Genomic DNA, 22115 nt, shown 5'->3' on the forward strand with positions numbered 1-22115 from the left:
GGAAAGCAGACATGGCACCCAAGTAGAGCCTGACAAAACAGACAGTTTTGACTGTTCCAAGTGTATTGCTCAAATGACTACAATGGGATCAAGAGATCCACTATACTAGGAAGTGGGATATGTGCTTCCAACTTCCTGAGAGTTAGAGAATGAAAAGTACTGAGCTCAGGCCAGAACAAGTAACAGCATTTTGCTCTCAATCTGCCTGAATTATCAATATATTTTGGGAGCACCAGAATTGGTGAATTTTTGATCCCAGTCCAAGAGATAATCCTCTGTCAGTGACACTGGGTTGAACCCACACTAAATTACACTCAGAAATATCTAGCACTGATTGGCAGCAAAGCACCCCAACTAGGGGTTTCCCTCTTGCAGAACAAAATGCATGATCAAGGCCCAAAGGGACCATTCATGGTGCTAATTTTACTTTCAATTTAAGAGCTTTGCTATGATACTGCTTTTCTTTGTCACATGAAGAGTCAGCAGAGTGATGTATGGCAGTTGCTTCAATTAAAAAAACTAAACTTCCTGAGTGAGCTAGCAAGATTGGGCACCATCATAATGGCTGGGGTAACTATCATCAAGGTGCTGTCTTGACAACTTTGGATCAAATCAGAGGGAAAATAGCCCTGCAAGACAGAAACTAATCCTCCAGTGTCCACAATCCTGAATAATTGGATTGTCTCTCTGAGGACCTCAGACCAGTCCTGAGGCCTCACTGAACATTACTTCAGATAGGAAAATAAGTGAGAAGGGAACTACTTCTAGAGGATGGTCATCCTTCATCTGCCGCAGCTGAAAATCTCAACGTGACCTGAGAAAACACAGTTATAGAAAGGAACAACCATCCCATCAGGACTATAAATCTCTAACTTTGATGGTCTCTGTGAGGACATGCTAAGGTGCCCATGCTATCACGACGGGCACAGTACACCTTCTTTAACCAACATTGCATAGGACTCAGACATACTCTGAAAAATGGTGTCACAGATGCACATGAAGCCACAAGGCCCTACAACACTAGGAAAAATCCCACATACTCAAGTCTGCGATATTATAGTATGTTGTCTCCTGGCTGCTATGGCATTTGTGCTCTGGCACTGTAAAGGAGTGGATTTCATCCTGACCAAAGGAGTGAAGAAGTCAGGAGATTCATAGGTGGCCTGAGAATTTTTGATTTTTCCTAATGTGTCAAATAAATGCCTCAAACGTGGACATTTGTAATGGAAATTATGTCACTGCAAGAAGCACAAGGCTTGAAGCCCACATCCCTAAGCTACTTTATCCATGCCAGTGGCCACAGACAACGAAAACACACATAAAATAAAAATAATCAGCCTAACAAAATTGAAACATGGAAAAATGAAGCCTTACAAGAGGGCTGGACTCCAACCTAAATACAGACTAGACATTTCCAAAAAAACAAGTTCCCAAAGGGACAGAAATATGACACACCCAGTAAGCAGAACATCAAGGATATTGATGCTTCAAGTAGTGAAGAAGTCAAAAGGAAGTGAAGGGTGGTTAAAGGTTACAGTCTCTTTTCTATCCTCAGTATTTAAAGCAAGGAAGAAGAGAGATGAATGTTGAATGTACCCCGGACACTGCTTGCTAGAGGCTTCTCAGCTTGCACACTGGCGTTGTTTGGATCCCAGTAGTGGGAATCTAAATTGGCAATTCTCAGAAACTTTTTTTTTTTTGGTAATCTTACATCAAATTCTCCCAACAACTTTTACAAATGTAAAAGTGATTCATGTCTAAGCTGTATACACTGGTGTCAGAATGAAAGCTGGGTAACTGTATTGAGCCATTTAAGAAAATTATCAGAACTATCTGAGCAGTGATTGACAAACCTGTCCTTGGGTCATATGCTGGCAGCTCACAGTACTAGCTGGTCACATAGTGCTGCTAGCTCCTCATTTCTGGGTGTTAAGATGGCAGAATACAACATTAAGTACACTCCTCAAGTTATTGGTATAGCTGCCCCCAAAATATAATGCAGTTGGAAATGTGAGAGAAGGTTCATCCATGCAACTGCATATGGGAGGGAAGATTGTCGCTGTATTACCATAACATCCACCCTTTAAATATTTGAAAATCTATGATGCTAAACGCTCTAGTGGAATCAATGAGAAAGAGGACAACTTCTGTTACATTCATGAATTAAGTTCAGGTCAATACATTGCTACTTTTTGTCAGGACAAGTGAGCATAGAGACCCTGAAATTTACCACAAAGAAACTTGATCAAATGCGAGTACTTTGTACTATAAACGTTGTTTTTAAAGGTGTTTTAATGTGTGATCAGAGATACAGCGCCTTAGCCCAAGAGAATTAAATTGTTATTAAAATTAAAAAGAGAGACAGATTTTCTATTATTGCCTCATTTTATTTATTCATTAGTAAACACATGCTCTAAAAGAAAAAATATGATTGGAGACTGAACTCTTAAAAGAATGTCAAATACCTGCTGCAGAATTACAAGGATATAAAAATGCAATAATCAGTCTTACACAGCGTGGAAAATCTTTAGAGCAGACAAGAGTCACATGGTGAAGTGGTAGAAAATAAGAACGAATCAGAGAATGAAACACACAAAATCTTACTTGAGAGAGAGAACGGTAAGTGTTACTCACAGAGCTTCTCCTGCAGGAGGTTTGTGTGAATTTGTCAGCATACGTGCATGTCGTCCCTTTAGGTTTTTGGCCATCTTTGTGACAGTTACACCTAGTTGCCTTAGCCCCCCATCAAAGAAAAGAAAGAAAACAATGAATGTATTACACATTTTTTTCCAATGAAACACAATGTGAATGGTATTTTTGAAATAAGACTCAAGTTTAATGTTCAACCATTATGTGGTATGTTGCAAAGTGATGTAATGATTTTAGCTGGGGAACTTGTATTTAAAGTCCTACACAACTGGCCATCAGGAAGTTTAGACTTGAAATTAGATGAAGGTTTCTAACCATCAGAGGAGTGAAGTTCTGGAACAGCTTTCCAAGGAAGCAGTGAGGGCAAAAGACATATCCGGCTTCAAGACTAAGATTGATAAGTTTATGGAAGGGATGATATGATGGGATAGCCTAATTTTGCCAATTAATTGATCTTCGACATATCTTTAGCGGTAGATATGCCCAACGGCCTGTAATGGAATGTTAGATCAGGTAGGATCTGAGTTACTACAGAGAATTCTTTCCTGGGTGTCTGGCTGGTGAGTCTTGCCCACATGCTCAGGGTTTAGCTGATCGCCATATTTGGGGTCGGGAAGGAATTTTCCTCCAGGGCAGATTGGCAGAGGCCTTGTGGGGGGTTCGCTTTCCTCTGCAGCGTGGGGCACGGGTCACTTGCTGGAGGATTCTCTGCACCTCAAAGTCTTTAAACCATGTTTTGAGGACTTCAGTAGCTCAGACATAGCTTTGAGGTTTGTTACAGGAGTGGGTGGGTGAGATTCTGTGGCCTGTGTTGTGCAGAAGTCAGACTAGATGATCATAATGGTTCCTTCTGACCTTAAAGTCTATGATTCTATGAATGTTTTCCCAGAGAATGCTTATAAATAAAATTTAGAATTGATGTTCAGGTTTTAGGTGGGGGAGTGGGTTATGCTCACTTAAATTTCTAAAAGCCTGTCTACACAGGGCAGTTAGTACAGAGTAAGCTAGGATGTGAATTTAAAGTGCACTAACTATTCCACATTAACACGCTGTGTAGACAGTCTTAGAGCACACTGAAAGTGCCTTTGTGAGGGATAGCTTAGTACAAGCTTCTACTAGCTCAGTTGCAACTGTATGAAGCTAAACTGCAGAGGTACTTTTATAGTCTACATGGAGTGTTAGTGTGGAATAGTTAGTGCACTTTAAAATTCACACCTTAGCTTACTCTGCACTAACTTCCCATGAAGATAATCCCTACATTACTATATTCAGTGCATCTTCAAATAATTATGATCACAAGATCTATTCTTCTTTAGAATACAGTTCCCGTCTACATACCAAAGTTTGTCAATTGCTGTAACAACTAGGTATACAACTCAGCAAGAAAGTAAATATGATGTGAAGGTCTACTAACTGTAGGTAAGACTGGTTTTTTTAATTTTATTTTATTCATTTGTCTTTTTGTTATTGTATTACCTGGAATTCTATGATTTAAAGTGAATAAAAATAAAAACCTAACTTTTCATTTCCCTTTCAGAGAAAGAAAGTGAATACAAGCCACGTATATATGCCAGGCCAGTTTCAATGAGTATATGTACACACATATATTTGCAAACAGAGATGGAGATAGTATCCATGTGAAAAATTGCAGAGCCATATGATAAATCAATACATCATGCACCTTTGACCACTTCCTTTTATCTCAGCCCACAAACCTCTCCCCTTGGGCCTTAGTCTAACGTCATAAACCTGTGAAAGTCTTTAAACAGCCATTAATTTCTTGCCTCACTCTAATTAACCTGCTATAGAATTATTTCCTCCTTTTCTTCAAAAGGAGAATCTTTCTCCAAAATGACATGTTCTTACTCTCTCATCTTCGAGGACAAGGCTGGTGACAAGTTTAAGATCGAACACCTTGAAATCCTTAGTGGCTAGAAATGGGAGTTTTATACCATCTGAAAGTAAAGTATTTCAGTGTAGCTGTGTGATGTTTCATGATATCAAACCGCAAAGTTGTAATAACTGTATTTGGAAACGCTACAGTATTTCTATAATTTATTTACTATTTATTTACTTATACTATATAATAGTATTTACAGATTTCTATAATTTTATTAGTAATTTTTCTCCCTTGGACGCCTGAAGTTTTATTCTTATTGTAACTAAGGGGCCTGACTTTGCAGGTGAAGGAATAAGACAAATAGTCCTGATACAATTTTAAAAGCCTCCAACATTTCTAAAGAAGTTCCTCTGAAATATATGGAACGTACAGAATATGTGATAGTGTAGTATAAATTTTAATCAGTACTTGCTTGGAAAAACTTATACCATACTTTACATATATAACAATATGAAATACCTGATGGGGTGGTAAACACACATGTGCTCCTTATTTTAAGTTTATCTCAACAGGGAATTGCATTTATATGATCGTTAAAAATATAAAGGATGTATAGTCTATCAAATGCTATAGGGTTCTATAAAAACATCTCTAAAAAAAGTTTCCCCATATTAAATTCTGTTAATCTTTTTTCATAAAGGGAGTGGTAGGTGGATCAGTGCCTAGCTAGCTCTTTTTTGTTTTGTTTTTTTTTAACATGGGGAAGGGGAAAAAAATCTTCCACTGGTTGACAAGACGAATGCTTATACATCTCCACCCACCCATGATAGAAAAAATAAAGCCAGATTACAAAGCTTTCTGCTGTGCAATTTGTACTGAAAACTATGAAGCCCTAAATAAACTTTTAAGATGCCATCCAGAGTCAACCTTAACACATCCGTGATCTGAACTATCACGGTTAATGAGAATTAATTTGTACTTACGAAAACAAAAGCTGAAAGTGGTGATTAATACAAAATTTTCATCATTATACTCAGTCAAGGCAAGTGTTTTGGTTGCATGAGCATGGACGATTTGAAGAGTGGACAGGTGTTCACTCACTTTTTACTCACATCGCAGAAGTCTCTTAAAAAAAAAAGTTCTCAACAAGCCAAGCTTCAATCCTCTCTTGGAAGTCTTCCCACCCCCTATTAAAGTATAGCTGCACCGGTCACAAATGTCAAATCAACCAGGCTCATCAGGGGATCAAATAGCAGATTTACTAATTATTTAAACAAATAGCATCCAAAGCTATAGGGATACCCCCCTCACCACCCAACAATCAGGGCTGTGTAGAACAAGATAATTTGCTATAACCTGGCAATCTGTGCTGCAGTGACAGGCAAGGCAAAATCCAGAATTACCCCAGGACAACAGTAAAAGAAAAAAATACACGTACTGAACTTTTACTAGGGAGTTGATTTTTTTTAAAAAATCATGAAGGCTGTATTTACTGCCTATTTAGGAGCCACTAACTGCACCGATGGCCAAAGATTAAAAATTAGTGGTTGTCTTAATATGCTCTTTAATAAATCTATGTGGGGAAAGAACATAATTTTTCATTTTACTGATATACCTGTTCATTGCTTTAAAAAAAGCCTCAGAGAACAGTTACAACTATATTCACTTTCTGTAAGTTCAATCATGCATATAACAAATACTCTTGTTAGTTTGTGAGGCACTTTTCAATTCCAATATTAGTTGAAAAATCATTTAACAATTACTTGGCCAATCATTTTTAAAATTTTCTTTATTTAAGCTGTGTGTGTTATTAATCAGGGTTATCATCTATTACCATCCTGCACCAAAGCCATAAATAATAAATAAGGCTACATTTTAGTCACTGGTATTTTTATTTACAAGTCATGGACAGGTCACGGGTCGTAAACAAAAATTCACGGGCCTGTGACCTGTCCATGACTTTTATTAAAAATACCCACCCTGACTAATACTTGGGCGGAGGGCTGCGGGTGCTCTGGTGGGGGACAGTCCGGGGGTGCCGCGAATTCTAGGGACGGTGGCCCGGGACCCCTACTGGTGCTGGTGGAGGTGGGAGCCCCGCTGGTGCTGGGGGAGGGGTGGGGTGGCAGGGGCTTCCTACCCAGCTTCGAATGCTTATCGTTCGTGTCCCTGCAGCTCCTAGGCGGCGGAGGCAGGGGCCAGGTCAGCGGCTCCAATGCTCCCGCCACGAGCGCCGGCTGCCGCAGCTCCCATTGGCCAGGAACCACAACCAATGGGAGCTGCGGGAGCAGGCAGCGCAGAGACCTCCTGCCCCTCTGCTGCCTAGGAGCTGCAGGAGGGCCATGCCAGTGGGAGCTGGGGAGCCCCCCACCCCGAGGTAAGTGCCACCCCGCACTCCCCAACCCCCTGTCCCTAGCCCCTTCCCACATACCCAAACTTCTGCTGCTGGCCCAGGGGCTGCCAGGCTCGGGCAGCCCCTGAGCAGCACCAGTCACTGCAGAAGTCACAGAGGTCACGGAAAGTCATGGAATCTGTTACTTCCGTGACCTCTATGACAGACTCGCAGCCTTAATAATAAACATCTTTGTGATCTTGAAAGCATAAAACATCAAAGTCAAAAATCTAGCCCACTTAAAAGTCTTCAGGAGAATTACTATACAAATATATGCTCTGCAATGCATACATGTCTATTATCCAAATGTTTTAATGAGCAAAATGTATAGTTATGCTTACAAGCTGATGCTCTAATCGTTTGATTGTTTCATCTTTTTTCTTCTGATCTTCTTTAAGCTGAGTGATCTCATTTAGCAGATCTTCAGTCTGACATATGAAGTAATAGAAAAATAGGCAACATGAAGTTTTCTCCATGGGGCTAGACAACACTATCTAATTTAACATCTCCCCAGGATATAGTAAATCAAATGCTCCTGAAGCACCAGCAGGAAAATATGTATTAATCATAATAAATTCCTCCTAAAATATATGTTAGGCTCTGCTTTTATCTCATTGTCCACATGCTGACATGGGCTATATGTACATATGCTGAAAGTACAGCTAAAAACAGTGGGGAAACTTGGCTGAACTGATACAGGGTTGAGCAAACACACTGTCTACTGTTAAATTTTTAATGTACGCTAGTTCCAATAAAAGTATTTTAAGCTCCTTTTTATTCACAATGGCTTTATGATCTTTCAAAATTACATAAGCTATTGAGAAAAAACTCATCACTGAGAATTACTGCATATTTATAACCCTGTTTATCTAACAATAAGTAGCAATACTATAAGTTGTGTGAATTGCAATTTGAAAATTGTCACATGAAAGTAGACTAATAGAATAGAATGAAAATAACAAAATTAATCACATTTTATAAAAAATTTGCAAACAAGGATAATTATTTCTTGCATTGTACAGAAAGCCCTGTTGAGCTGAATTTTAACTTGGATCAAACAGGAGACGTAAGACTTGAAGAGAAAAATGTTTATGCAAAGTTTTCAACTATTTTTAACCTTGACAGCTATGAAATTATTTTGAGTTTTCTTAACATCTTTTGCTTTCTGTGGCATTTTTAAGTATTTATCAGTGAATTAATCACGAATTAATCAGCTACACACAAGGCATTGTGGGGGCATATTTTCAGTTAACATTTGCATAGGATTTCAGTTTAGTAAAGACTGCTTTTATCTGCTGCGTTAGGATGAAACACTTAGACCCAAAGATCTCTTATGGTAATGCAAACCACACGCAGCTACCCATTAAAGAAGATTTAAAAGTCACAAGAACTGAATCTCAATTAAACCTGGTTTAGTTTTGAAAACAGAAGGCAATACTTTTTCTAGGAATTATTCATGTTTCAAGACAACATTTCTGAAAGACCTGAGATAGTACAAGCAGCGTAACTAGCTCAAAAGAGGACCACAGTACAAGGAGCAGAAATACAATTACATTGCACAGAGTATTTGTGCAAGTATTTTAGGTCCCAATCTTGCTGTTGGCTTGTGTAGGTGTCTCCTTGCATCGATGCTGATCCCTACTGACTTAAATGGAACTCCACAAAGGAGCAAGAGTCCGTCTGTGCAGAGCCAGCTATTGGACTATTTTCTAAAATGCAGGTCTTTTCCAGTACATAGCCAAATCTAAGAAATAGTCCTCTAATTTTGTTTGTTTCCTATTTCTGGTCCATTTTTTAAAAAAAATCCTTTACTATCAGTTTCTTGCAGCTGCAGCCTATAGATACTGGTGGATTTTATATCAATTTTAAGTGAAACATACTCAAATACTACAGTGATGGATAACACTATAAAAGATTTTTTTTTATAAAGCACCACCCAAAACACATACCAGATCAACCCAAATCGAAAAGGAAAACCAGATCTATTTTGGGCCACTCAACTTTGTCAGTGTCCCTTTTAAATATCATAGAATCATAGAATATCAGGGTTGGAAGGGACCTCAGGAGGTCATCTAGTCCAACCCCCTGCTCAAAGCAGGACCGATCCCCAATTAAATCATCCCAGCCAGGGCTTTGTCAAGCCTGACCTTAAAAACTTCTAAGGAAGGAGATTCCACCACCTCCCTAGGTAACGCATTCCAGTGTTTCACCACCCTCCTAGTGAAAAAGTTTTTCCTAATATCCAACCTAAATCTCCCCCACTGCAACTTGAGACCATTACTCCTTGTTCTGTCATCTGCTACCACGGAGAACTGTCTAGAGCCATCCTCTTTGGAACACCCTTTCAGGTAGTTGAAAGCAGCTATCAATTCCCCCCTTATTCTTCTCTTCCGTAGACTAAACAATCCCAGTTCCCTCAGCCTCTCCTCATAAGTCATGTGTTACAGTCCCCTAATCATTTGTTGCCCTCCGCTGGACTCTTTCCAATTTTTCGAAATCCTTCTTGTAGTGTGGGGCCCAAAACTGGACACAGTACTCCAGATGAGGCCTCACCAGTGTCGAATAGAGGGGAACGATCACGTCCCTCGATCTGCTGGCAATGCCCCTACTTATACATCCCAAAATGCCATTGGCCTTCTTGGCAACAAGGGCACACTGTTGACTCATATCCAACTTCTCGTCCACTGTCACCCCTCGGTCCTTTTCTGCAGAACTGCTGCCCAGCCATTCAGTCCCAAATCTGTAGCGGTGCATGGGGTTCTTCCGTCCTAAGTGCAGGACTCTGCACTTGTCCTTGTTGAACCTCATCAGATTTCTTTTGGCCCAATCCTCCAATTTGTCTAGGTCCCTCTGTATCCTATCCCTACCTTTCAGCGTATCTACCTCTCCTCCCAGTTTAGTGTCATCTGCAAACTTGCTGAGGGTGCAATCCACACCATCCTCCAGATCATTTATGAAGATACTGAACAAAACCGGCCCCAGGACCGACCCTTGGGGCACTCCACTTGATACCTGCTGCCAACTAGACATGGAGCCATTGATCACTACCCGTTGAGCCCGACAATCTAGCCAGTTTTCTATCCACCTTATAGTCCATTCATCCAGCCCATACTTCTTTAACTTGCTGGCAAGAATACCGTGGGAGACAGTGTCAAAAGCTTTGCTAAAGTGAAGGAACAGCACGTCCACTGCTTTCCCTTCATCCACAGAGCCAGTTATCTCGTCACAGAAGGCAATTAGATTAGTCAGGCACGACCTTCCCTTGGTGAATCCATGCTGACTGTTCCTGATCACTTTTCTCTCCTCTAAGTGCTTCAGAATTGATTCCTTGAGGACCTGCTCCATGATTTTTCCAGGGACTGAGGTGAGGCTGATTGGCCCATTTCTAACAGTTGACAAGAAGGTGTGAGTAATGTTACTCACACCTTCTTGTCAACTGTTTGACATGGGCCATCCTGATTAACATACAAAAGTTTTTTTTCTCCTGCTGATAATAGCCCACCTTAATCGATTACTCGTTAGAGTTGGTATGGCAACCCCCATTTTTTCATGTTCTCTGTGTGTGTACATATCTATATCTAGATCTAGCTACCTACTGTATTTTCCACAACATGCATCTAACGAAGTGGGCTTTAGCCCACAAAAGCTTATGCTCAAATAAATTTGTTAGTCTCTCAGGTGCCACAAGTACTCCTCATTCTTTTTAATTACACTGTGATCATACTTGAAAATAAAATAGTGTTCTATTTTACAGAAGTAATGAAAACTTGGCAATGAGACTACAATTTAGCACTCATTAAAATGCTTGTGGAGAAGTGGAGAGATGGCCATATTTGGGGAAGATCCTCTGGTGGTGTAAATTGTCATAGTTTCTAAGGACTGGCTCCTTCCTGTGAACATTATGGGACAAAAAGAGCAGCAAATGCTTAGGATAAATACAATCTATAAAATTAAAACCAAGAACTTCACATGCCATTATTGTAACATGTCCACTGCAAATATGAAAAGGCATATTTTTCTCAATAATTAACTTGTGTGTCAATTTGCACTCTGTTTTAAAGTTTCAAGCAGGCCATTTTACTTGAACAAACTTTAGATGCTATAAAAACAGGTCAACAGCTTTTGGGGTTTGTTTGTTTTGAAGTGTAGGAACCAAGGTGTAACAAAATACTACACAAGAAATTGTAAAATATATACTGTGTACCTTATTTGCAAGATATACTGCCATATGCGAGAATATAATTTGTCCATTTGTGGCGTAGCTATTTAAGAACTAAAGAGGTAATTTATTACAACATCAAAGAATGTATTACCTCACTGAGCTGATAGGACAATTATAAATATAAGAACTGTTTCTCACCTCAGCTTTATACTGGCTTATTTGATCTGGAAGTGCTAACTTTACAATTATATACAATACTGACAGAAACAAAGTTATGCTATTCTGCAATACAATCAATGTCAATTTACCTTATATATAGGCTCAACATCCTGTGGTTCTGGGCTTGATGGTATTGAGAGTGGGATGTCCTGAAGAGAGACATTCTCATCATTCTGCCAGAGAAAAGGAAAGAAACGAAGGCCCATTCTGTTTATTTGCTGAATAGGTAGTTCCCAAAGTCAGGTTCAGACACCAAAGTATAAAAATTGTGAGCCTTGCCATTATATGAAGAGAGTTGAGATTAACTTTTTCGATACCACTTAAGAAGTCATGCAATGAACAAGAATCAAGAGCTACATTTCAAAACTAAAACAAGCTTTATTTTAAAAAAAAAAAAAAAAAAGTGAAACCCCTAACATGCTTTTTTAGATCACATTCATGACATTCTTCCTTGCACCACCATTTGCATTGCATTTCCACTATTCTTACAAAGCAAAATAAATTGCAATTATGCAGTTTTGGAACAAAATGTATTTTTAATGCTGTGACACTGTACTTATATTTACTATTGTACTGTTTAGCTAATACCATCTCTTCACTTACAATTCGTGCCTTATAGAAGGATGGTCTGTCAAAACATCTCTAATAGTACTAACAGTGAACCACATACATGTGCTATAACTTAGAACAAGAAACCTGGTCCCCAATGGTTCCAAATACCTGTTCAGAAAAATTAGTGAGAGGGACACAGTGGAGTGGTGGACCAAAGAGCCCTGAAATAGTGTACCTTGTTATTGAAAACCAGGCTACATTTGCAATGTTTCACTTTTCAGAATCCCATGCATCTGTCTCTATTTAAGAGTTGCAATAATTAGGAAAAAATATAACATGTCTGACCAATATTAAAATGTGACTCACACCTAAGTTATACTAAAATAGTTCTTACCTCAACTGGGGATTATTTCTTAAACTTAAATATTTTTGCTTGTTAATAGGTTGACTAATACAGAATGAATCCATAACTATCAGACCCTAATTTTTTTTTTAAATCAGCCCAATATGGTGCAGAGTGGGAGAGCACATTTTATTTTTAGCACTGCATTCTGAAATTAAGCACAGTCAGTACAACTACAAAGATCCTGAAAAGATGACAAAAGATAATTGCATGACTGCTTCCTGAAGCATTTAAACAGCCATGACAAACAGCTGATAATGTGAAATGCTCTGTACCAGTGATACTCAGTCTTAAAAAGCCAGTTATGTCAAAGAATAAATCAGACAAAATCATTGGAGAGAGAGTCTCATGTCATGTTACCACATTTGTATTACGTTTCATATGTTGCCTCAAATCACTACACAACACCACAACACAAACATTACAATGCAACACACTATTTTAAGGTTCTTCAAGGCTTCACTCCTGCTCCCATGCTATAGAGAAAAAGGGTTCTCTTTCTGCCTAGCTCATTAGCTTCTGGAAGGGAAGGGGATTATTTGTGGTTGCTATCCTGGTCACTTGGAAGGATGAAGACTCATCCTGTTTGTTTCTCGATATTTGCTCAGTGATCCCCACATGCCTCAGATAGCATTTGGAGAACTCATATGATCTGCATTTCCTTCAATCTGCTTGTAACCAGGCAAAACAAAGAGTTCTGGTCATACTACTAGATTTCATGAGTGCAAATGTACCTCTATAGCCACAGACTGATTAAACAAACCGAATGGATCTTACTAAAATAATTACCATGGATATGCGTGTTTTTCCCCGTAATGTGAATTACTTCCCATAGAATTTTGCTATTAAATTACACAGAGCACTTGTCACTGAATGAAGAGAGGTCTTCAGATGCTTTTATAAAAATTAGCAAAAAAGTTATATGGAAGAAATTACAATGTAGTTTGAACTGGTAAAGTATTTTTATGAGATTCTCCTTTACATGTTTGCTTCTCCATTTGCCAGTATCCACTGGCAGCAGCAGCAGCAGCCATACATCACAACCCTCAGCATCCTTAAACACCATGTAGAAATTACCACATATTTTTTGTAAAAAATGGTTTTGTTATAATAAAGTTTAAATTGAATTTACACCTGCAGGATACAACCCTGCTCCTTACAATGACCTCTCGTCTGCTCTTTTTACTGTCTGACTATTGATCCTCAAAAGGGTCAAATTTCATTTCAGCTTTTCTTACTGAAGGCTTTTGACCACTTGGTGGAGACTGTAATTTATCTTAAACCTCACAGGGCATATAGAGTGCCATTCACTTCACCAGCTGCTGCTAGTTCTTCTGTGCAGCTTGTCACCTGTGCAATATGCTCATATGGGCAGATAATGGTCCACTTTGATTAAGATACTTGTAGGATGATTTTTAAAGGAATAAGGTACTGGTAGGTCTCAGTAAGAAGCACGCAGTACCTGGTGGATTTCATTACACGGCAAATGCCTTTTAAATGTTATGTTAAATGGTTATGCCTTTCCCCGTAGTTATATGCAGTTAGGAAAAAGGGTACACAAAGAAACATGTATCAGTTTACGCATGGGAAATGAAAACTATTATAGAAAATTCAACGTACAATTTAAAATTAATTTGCATACATTTTTAAAAAGACGGTCAAAGGGGCCTCGAATAATTCTTGTCACCCGCACATGCAGACAACTAAAGAGGAATTCTAGTTAAAACTACTGACTTCATTACAAAAGGAATTAACGTGCGTAGGATATGTCACATCAGCAACAAAAGGTTTGCATGTGTTTTAGTCTTTTTAAGCCCTATCATACACTTTTATATTTTCAGAATCAAAGCAAAATGCAAGTTCATTTTCATTGCTCTTCCCATGATTAGATGAGTCACTTCCAATGCTTACAGTACACAGGTCTAACAATATACGTCCACTGGAACCTCAGCACCCTATTCTGCACAATAATGACTACAAATACAGTTATTTTAGAAGGAGTTCACTGTTTTCCTGCTTCCCTCTTTCTTTTCAGCTGTATTGCCAACATGAAAAGTTTAGCACCAGAAGGAGCACCATTTGTGCTATGTAAAGAATGGCACAAAGATGTAAAGAATGTAAAGAAAGGGAGCTTCAAACAGGATTAGCAAGAATAACTACAACTAGCTATTAAGACATACTACATTTTGACTGGGTAGATATAATATGTAGTCATGTGTCACCTTTTGGGAAATTTGAATAACTAATGTAAACCTTTATTTTCAGAAATATGTAATAATGCATAAAATGAAGCTGTTCTCTTATGCGGTCATGTAACATTGGACCTACGTTTAGTAAGTCAACCACCAACATATCAAACAGCAACACGCATACATACATACATAAGTTCTTTATTCAACTGACATTTTCTAAATAACTGGAATATTTTATTACTTATCGAGGAATATCAAAAGGTTAAATATATATATTTTTATAGTAGATGTGTGTAAATATAATTAGGCTAGTCACATTTGTGCCTAATGTAGCTACTCAATAAAACACTTCTTTGCAATGAGGACCGCTTCAGTACAATTTGATGTAAATCCAAAGAAACTCGAAAACAAATACTTTCCAAATATGCCTAATTTGAATTTTACATAATAAAATCAGCAGCAGCACAAGACAATGTTACCTAATTTCCTTAATTGAAAGTTGATTCTGGAAAGTGGTGCTGTTAGAGAAAACAGAAAATTAATCCAATACTATTTGTACCTATTTTCTAATTAATTTAAAACGCGTGATAAACTGCTTATAAATCTCCATTCCCAGTAGTCCTATTATGATTACTTCTGACATTTATTCAAGTTTAGACAAGGAAACACACTAATTGTGTTTCTGTTCTACACATTGGAATGTCTCTCATTTAATTAGCCACATAGAAAACTGAAAACTGAACCTATAATACAGAAACTGTTTCTACACAGCCTACAAATGACATTGATTGCATTGATATTTAAACCAAGCAATCTCTGTTTTGACAAAAGATCGATCATTGCTGCTTTATATCCACATCCTTCTGTTTAAGGATTGTCCTTTTCTGTTGGCTATGACTACCAGTAATCTGAGACACTCGTTTTCCATACATATTTTCAATTTAATTATTTTTGTTGGGATTTTTCTCTTCCAATTTGTTTTACTGGACTTTTACGTCCTGACTCAATAAGGTACTTAAGCATCTGGCTAACTTTTAGGAGCCCCGTTGCAGTCAACTGGACTACTCATGTGCTTAAAGTTCGGTATGTATTAAAGTACCTTGCTGAAACCAGAGCCTCAGAGCTGAAATCAGAAGTGGTCCCAAGTAAGTCATGACACTTGGAAAAGTATCCACACATCTTATCTATAGCGATAAAATCATAATACATGTGCTCTCCCCCTCCATCTTCCTACTGGAAAAACTAACACAGTTAAAAGACAAAAGGCTGCCCCCCCACTCACTCCTCTTAATTGCTACATTTCTGAAGAGCAACATCCATATTTTCATAAATAACTTTTGCCACTTTACGTGCAATGTGTTTATTTTGTACAACAGTACAAGTTTGGTGACAACAAAGTAAGACTCAAAAGGCACAGTTCTTTTACAGTGCCCTGGGATTAAATCTAAGCAGTCAGTTCTCATCAGTTTAAATTAAGAATTGAGCTGACTTCCATTTTGCAATCACAATGGCTATTACTTAGAGTGGCACTTGAATTTATTCATGACATTTTTATTTCAGTTTTAAAGTGGAATATGAAGCAGTGAGTCTACAACCCACACAGAAAGTTAATTTCATTCCAAAGAAATCTGCATTTTTGTTAAGGGTCACATTACAGATCAGCTGATTTTATTGTCTTAGAATAGCGTTAATGAATGTTATGGGTTTAATTTTAAATGCTATACACCAAGATATAATACTTAACAGCTCTTTGTTTCAGAAATTTAAATGTTCTCTAATGCAACTTACGTCACTCTAAATGATTTAGTGTACTTTTACAATATATTTGAAGTATATATAACAAATATTGAAGTGCTGATTTAAAATTTTCAAGCCTGCATCTGTAATTGTCACATCTATACTTTAGGGTGGGAAGAAGTATTTAATATAAAATATTGGTGGTTAATAACAGAGTGCTTTACCTGCCTCTAATTCTGATTTCCCCTAAGATGCCATAAAAACCCCATTTGACTAAAATTGTGCAGGTCACATCCCTGAATAGGCACGAAGACACAATAAGTAAGATCTGGCCTCAGATTTCTTTTTTGGACTATAATTTTTTAGAGAGAGAAGGTGGGTGAGGTAATATCTTTTATTGGACCAACTTCTCTTGGTGAGACACACAAGCTTTCCCCATTTGATATTGAAAATATTACCATTCAATTTACTTGACACATGTAACAGTGTGCCTTCTGCTGTTTCATTTAGTTTGGTACTTGATATATAATTTTTTACTTTTTTTTTTAATATGCGTCTACACTGAGTTCTCACTGAGAAGCAATACATTTGGTAAGAGAGGAAAAAGTACTTTAAAAACATTTACACTGTTATTCCATTCCTTTCAAAAAGAAAAAAAAGTAAAATCTCTAAGAGACCAGAAGAGTTAAAAGACAGACGTTGTCCTCCTCATAATAAGCCATCATAAATTAATAGATCTCAGAGTCCATACCAATTACCACCTTAATCAGGTAAACTAATCATTACACCTTAGGGATTCTCTGCAAAAATCTGATTATACTAATTAAAATACAGTATTGAAATTTGCAGTTTGTACAGAGATTGAAAATGTTTGTCAGTTTCCTGCTCTTGTATGAGGCTAAGCTTTTGAAGCTTTCAGCAGAGAAAGGCAAATATAGGGCTAAGGTAAAATCTAACTACCATAATTTGCATTAGTTTCACTTGGACCATTTACCCATTTTCTCTTTGCAGCCTACAAAACTAGAGGAGATCTATTCATTAAGGTTCCAATTCAGCAAATCAATGGGACTAGTCCCACGCTTAAGTATCTTGCTGAATCAGAACCTCAGACTGCTAGAGAATAATGAGGCTATTTGGCATCATCAGTTAAAATCAAGAATTCTTTGGAAAGCATACCATACCTAAATACATTACTATTCCTCTAAACTTTGCAATTTACCAATCACAGAAGTCTTGTACTCCACTAAAATAAATAAACAAACTAGTGACTTCAGTTTAAGTTTTTAATTTATTTTTTACTAAAATTTCATCTTACTTGTTGATAGAAATAATAGTGGTTGAATTCAAATTGATGTCACTGTATACTTAACAATTAACCAAATAAAGTATATCTCAAATCTCAATTTCCTGTTCTTTAGCGTGACATATTTAGTTATTTATACATGCAGTGCACTCCATTTATAAAAATCAACTCAATATAGTCATTAAAACCACTGGGACAAAGTCATTCCTATACTAACTAAAATACTCTGCTCGTAAGAATCTACTGGGACAGATGTGATTCTTATAAAAGGAGTGTCTGTTTGTTTGTTTCAGGGAAGCCTGGCTGTTTAAAAATAGCCAGAGCTCTGTGAACCAGCTAAGTGGCGGCGGACCAGCTGAGCAACGGGGAACAACAGAGCAGCACACAGCAGGAGTTTGCCTGGGAGTTCTCCTGGGGTGAGCCCAGTGAGGCTTACATCTTGCCAGCTTCTCTGAGGAAGCTCAGAGTAGGAAGGTGATATGGAGGGGGGGTGTTCAGCTATTGTGACCTGCACTGGATGTGCCATGTTTGTCTTCCACAGGACAGAAGCGACTTTGTCTGTACAAAGTGCAAGCTAGTAACAATATTGGAAGAGAAGATTGAAGGTCTGGAGCAACAGATATCGACCCTGTGTTGCATACGAGAATCTGAGGATTTCCTGGACAAAAGTCAGGATATGCTTCTATGGGAGCAAAGCTCTAAAGATTTAGAGCAGGTTGCACAGCGGAGCCAAGAAGCCAGTGAAGAAGCTTGGCAACATGTGACCTCCAGAAGAAGAAGGGGGAATGTCCGGGTACCAGCAACGCAGACACAGGTAAGTATCCGTTTTCATGTTCTCTCCACAGGTACCATTGCAGAGAGTGGACCAGATGATACGTCTGGGGGGAGAAAGCAGAAGGAGACTCCGCTGGTTGGAAGGCATGAGATGCGATGTCCTGAGGTTGGGGGTTCCACGACCACCACTCCCAAGAGAAGGAGGCGGGTGGTGGTGGTCGGGGACTCTCTCCTCAGGGGGACTGAGTCATCTATCTGCCGCCCTGACCGGGAAAACAGAGAAGTCTGCTGCTTGCCAGGGGCTAAGATTCGCGATGTGACGGAGAGACTGCCGAGACTCATCAAGCCCTCGGATCGCTACCCCTTCCTGCTTCTCCACGTGGGCACCAATGATACTGCCAAGAATGACCTTGAGCGGATCACTGCGGACTACGTGGCTCTGGGAAGAAGGATAAAAGAGTTTGAGGTGCAAGTGGTGTTCTCATCCATCCTCCCCATGGAAGGAAAAGGCCGGGGTAGGGACCGTCGAATTGTGGAAGTCAACGAATGGCTATGCAGGTGGTGTCAGAGAGAAGGCTTTGGATTCTTTGACCATGGGATGGTGTTCCATGACGGAGGAGTGCTGGGCAGAGACGGGCTCCACCTAACAAAGAGAGGGAAGAGCATCTTTGCGAGCAGGCTGGCCAACCTAGTGAGGAGGGCTTTAAACTAGGTTCACCGGGGGAAGGAGACCAAAGCCCTGAGGTAAGTGGGCAAGCAGGATACCGGGAGGAAGCACAGGCAGGAACGTCTGTGAAGGGAGGGCTCCTACCTCATACTGAGAATGAGGGGCGATCAGCAGTTATCTCAAGTGCCTATATACAAATGCACAAAGCCTTAGAAACAAGCAGGGAGAACTGGAGGTCCTGGTGAAGGCAAGGAATTATGACGTGATTGGAATAACAGAGACTTGGTGGGATAACTCACATGACTGGAGTAATGTCATGGATGGTTATAAACTGTTCAGGAAGGACAGGCAGGGCAGAAAAGGTGGGGGAGTAGCACTGTATGTAAGGGAGCAGTATGACTGCTCAGAGCTCTGGTATGAAACTGCAGAAAAACCTGAGTGTCTCTGGATTAAGTTTAGAAGTGTGAGCAACAAGAATGATGTAGTGGTGGGAGTCTGCTATAGACCACCGGACCAGGGGGATGAGGTGGATGAGGCTTTCTTCCGGCAACTCACAGAAGCTACTAGATCGCAGTCCCTGGTTCTCATGGGCGACTTTAATCATCCTGATATCTGCTGGGAGAGCACTACAGTGGTGCACAGCCAATCCAGGAAGTTTTTGGAAAATGTAGGGGACAATTTCCTGGTGCAAGTGCTGGAGGAGCCAACTAGGGGGAGACCTTTTCTTGACCTGCTGCTCACAAACCGGGAAGAATTAGTAGGGAAAGCAAAAGTGGATGGGAATCTGGGAGGCAGTGACCATGAGTTGGTCGAGTTCAGGATCCTGACACAGGGAAGAAAGGTAAGCAGCAGAATACGGACCCTGGACTTCAGGAAAGCAGACTTCGACTCCCTCAGGGAACTGATGGTTAGGATCCCCTGGGGGAATAACATGATGGGGAAAGGAGTCCAGGAGAGCTGGCTGTAATTCAGAGAATCCCTATTGAGGTTACAGGGACAAACCATCCCGATGTGTCGAAAGAATAGTAAATATGGCAGGTGACCAGCTTGGCTTAACACTGAAATCCTTGCGGATCTTAAACATAAAAAAGAAGCTTACAAGAAGTGGAAGATTGGACAAATGACCAAGGGAGAGTATAAAAATGTTGTTTGGTCATGTAGGAATGAAATCAGGAGGGCCAAATCGCAACTGGAGCTGCAGCTAGCAAGAGATGTTAAGAGTAACAAGAAGGGTTTCTTCAGCTATGTTGGCAACAAGAAGAAAGCCAAGGAAAGTGTGGGCCCCTTACTGAATGAGGGAGGCAACCTAGTGACAGAGGATGTGGAAAAAGCTAATGTACTCAATGCTTTTTTTGCCTCTGTCTTCACGAACAAGGTCAGCTCCCAGACTGCTGCGCTGGGCAACACAGCATGGGAAGTAGGCGGCCAGCCCTCTGTGGAGAAAGAAGTGTTTAGGGACTATTTAGAAAAGCTGGACGTGCACAAGTCCATGGGGCCAGATGCGTTGCATCCGAGAGTGCTAAAGGAGTTGGTGGCTGTGATTGCAGAGCCATTGGCCATTATCTTTGAAAACTCACGGCGATCGGGGAAAGTCCCGGACGACTGGAAAAAGGCTAATGTAGTGCCCATCTTTAAAAAAGGGAATGAGGAGGATCCTGGGAACTACAGGCCAGTCAGCCTCACCTCAGTCCCTGGAAAAATCATGGAGCAGGTCCTCAAGGAATCATAGAATATCAGGGTTGGAAGGGACCCCAGAAGGTCATCTAGTCCAACCCCCTGCTCAAAGCAGGACCAATTCCCAGTTAAATCATCCCAGCCAGGGCTTTGTCAAGCCTGACCTTAAAAACCTCTAAGGAAGGAGATTCTACCACCTCCCAAGGTAACGCATTCCAGTGTTTCACCACCCTCTTAGTGAAAAAGTTTTTCCTAATATCCAACCTAAATCTCCCCCACTGCAACTTGAGACCATTACTCCTCGTTCGGTCATCTGCTACCATTGAGAACAGTCTAGAGCCATCCTCTTTGGAACCCCCTTTCAGGTAGTTGAAAGCAGCTATCAAATCCCCCCTCATTCTTCTCTTCTGCAGGCTAAACATTCCCAGCTCCCTCAGCTTCTCCTCATAACTCATGTGTTCCAGTCCCCTAATCATTTTTGTTGCCCTTCACTGGACTCTCTCCAATTTATCCACATCCTTCTTGAAGTGTGGGGCCCAAAACTGGACACAGTACTCCAGATGAGGCCTCACCAATGTCGAATAGAGGGGAACGATCACGTCCCTCGATCTGCTCGCTATGCCCCTACTTATACATCCCAAAATGCCATTGGCCTTCTTGGCAACAAGGGCACACTGCTGACTCATATCCAGCTTCTCGTCCACTGTCACCCCTAGGTCCTTTTCCGCAGAACTGCTGCCTAGCCATTCGGTCCCTAGTCTGTAGCTGTGCATTGGGTTCTTCCGTCCTAAGTGCAGGACCTGCACTTATCCTTATTGAACCTCATCAGATTTCTTTTGGCCCAATCCTCCAATTTGTCTAGGTCTTTCTGTATCCTATCCCTCCCCTCCAGCGTATCTACCACTCCTCCCAGTTTAGTATCATCCGCAAATTTGCTGAGAGTGCAATCCACACCATCCTCCAGATCATTTATGAAGATATTGAACAAAACCGGCCCCAGGACCGACCCTTGGGGTACTCCACTTGATACCGGCTGCCAACTAGATATGGAGCCATTGATCACTACCCGTTGAGCCCGACAATCTAGCCAGCTTTCTACCCACCTTGTAGTGCATTCATCCAGCCCATACTTCCTTAACTTGCTGACAAGAATACTGTGGGAGACCGTGTCAAAAGCTTTGCTAAAGTCAAGAAACAATACATCCACTGCTTTCCCTTCATCCACAGAACCAGTAATCTCATCATAGAAGGCGATTAGATTAGTCAGGCATGACCTTCCCTTGGTGAATCCATGCTGGCTGTTCCTGATCACTTTCCTCTCATGCAAGTGCTTCAGGATTGATTCTTTGAGGACCTGCTCCATGATTTTTCCAGGGACTGAAGTGAGGCTGACTGGCCTGTAGTTCCCAGGATCCTCCCTCTTCCCTTTTTTAAAGATTGGCACTACATTAGCCTTTTTCCAGTCATCCGGGACTTCCCCGGTTCGCCACGAGTTTTCAAAGATAATGGCCAATGGCTCTGCAATCACAGCCGCCAATTCCTTCAGCACTC

The 22115-nt window shown here is 40.2% G+C and overlaps 1 protein-coding gene across 4 annotated transcripts in view; it reads right to left on the reverse strand.

Annotated features, from left to right (window-relative positions):
- The window catches only part of CCSER2 (coiled-coil serine rich protein 2), a 137493-nt gene that overhangs the window by 31958 nt on the left and 83420 nt on the right, over positions 1 to 22115 (reverse strand). For all 4 annotated transcript variants that reach the window (XM_084632928.1, XM_084632927.1, XM_084632930.1 and 1 more), the window contains exons 7-9: positions 11352 to 11435; positions 7223 to 7309; positions 2635 to 2733 (exon numbers count right to left, since the gene is read on the reverse strand). In XM_084632928.1, coding sequence (XP_084489054.1) covers positions 2635 to 2733; positions 7223 to 7309; positions 11352 to 11435 — 270 coding nt within the window. The remainder of the gene's footprint in view (positions 1 to 2634; positions 2734 to 7222; positions 7310 to 11351; positions 11436 to 22115) is intronic.

The sequence above is a fragment of the Lepidochelys olivacea genome (genome assembly GCF_965140295.1).
Source record: "Lepidochelys olivacea isolate rLepOli2 genome assembly, chromosome: 7".
In the NCBI taxonomy this organism is placed as follows: domain Eukaryota; kingdom Metazoa; phylum Chordata; order Testudines; family Cheloniidae; genus Lepidochelys; species Lepidochelys olivacea.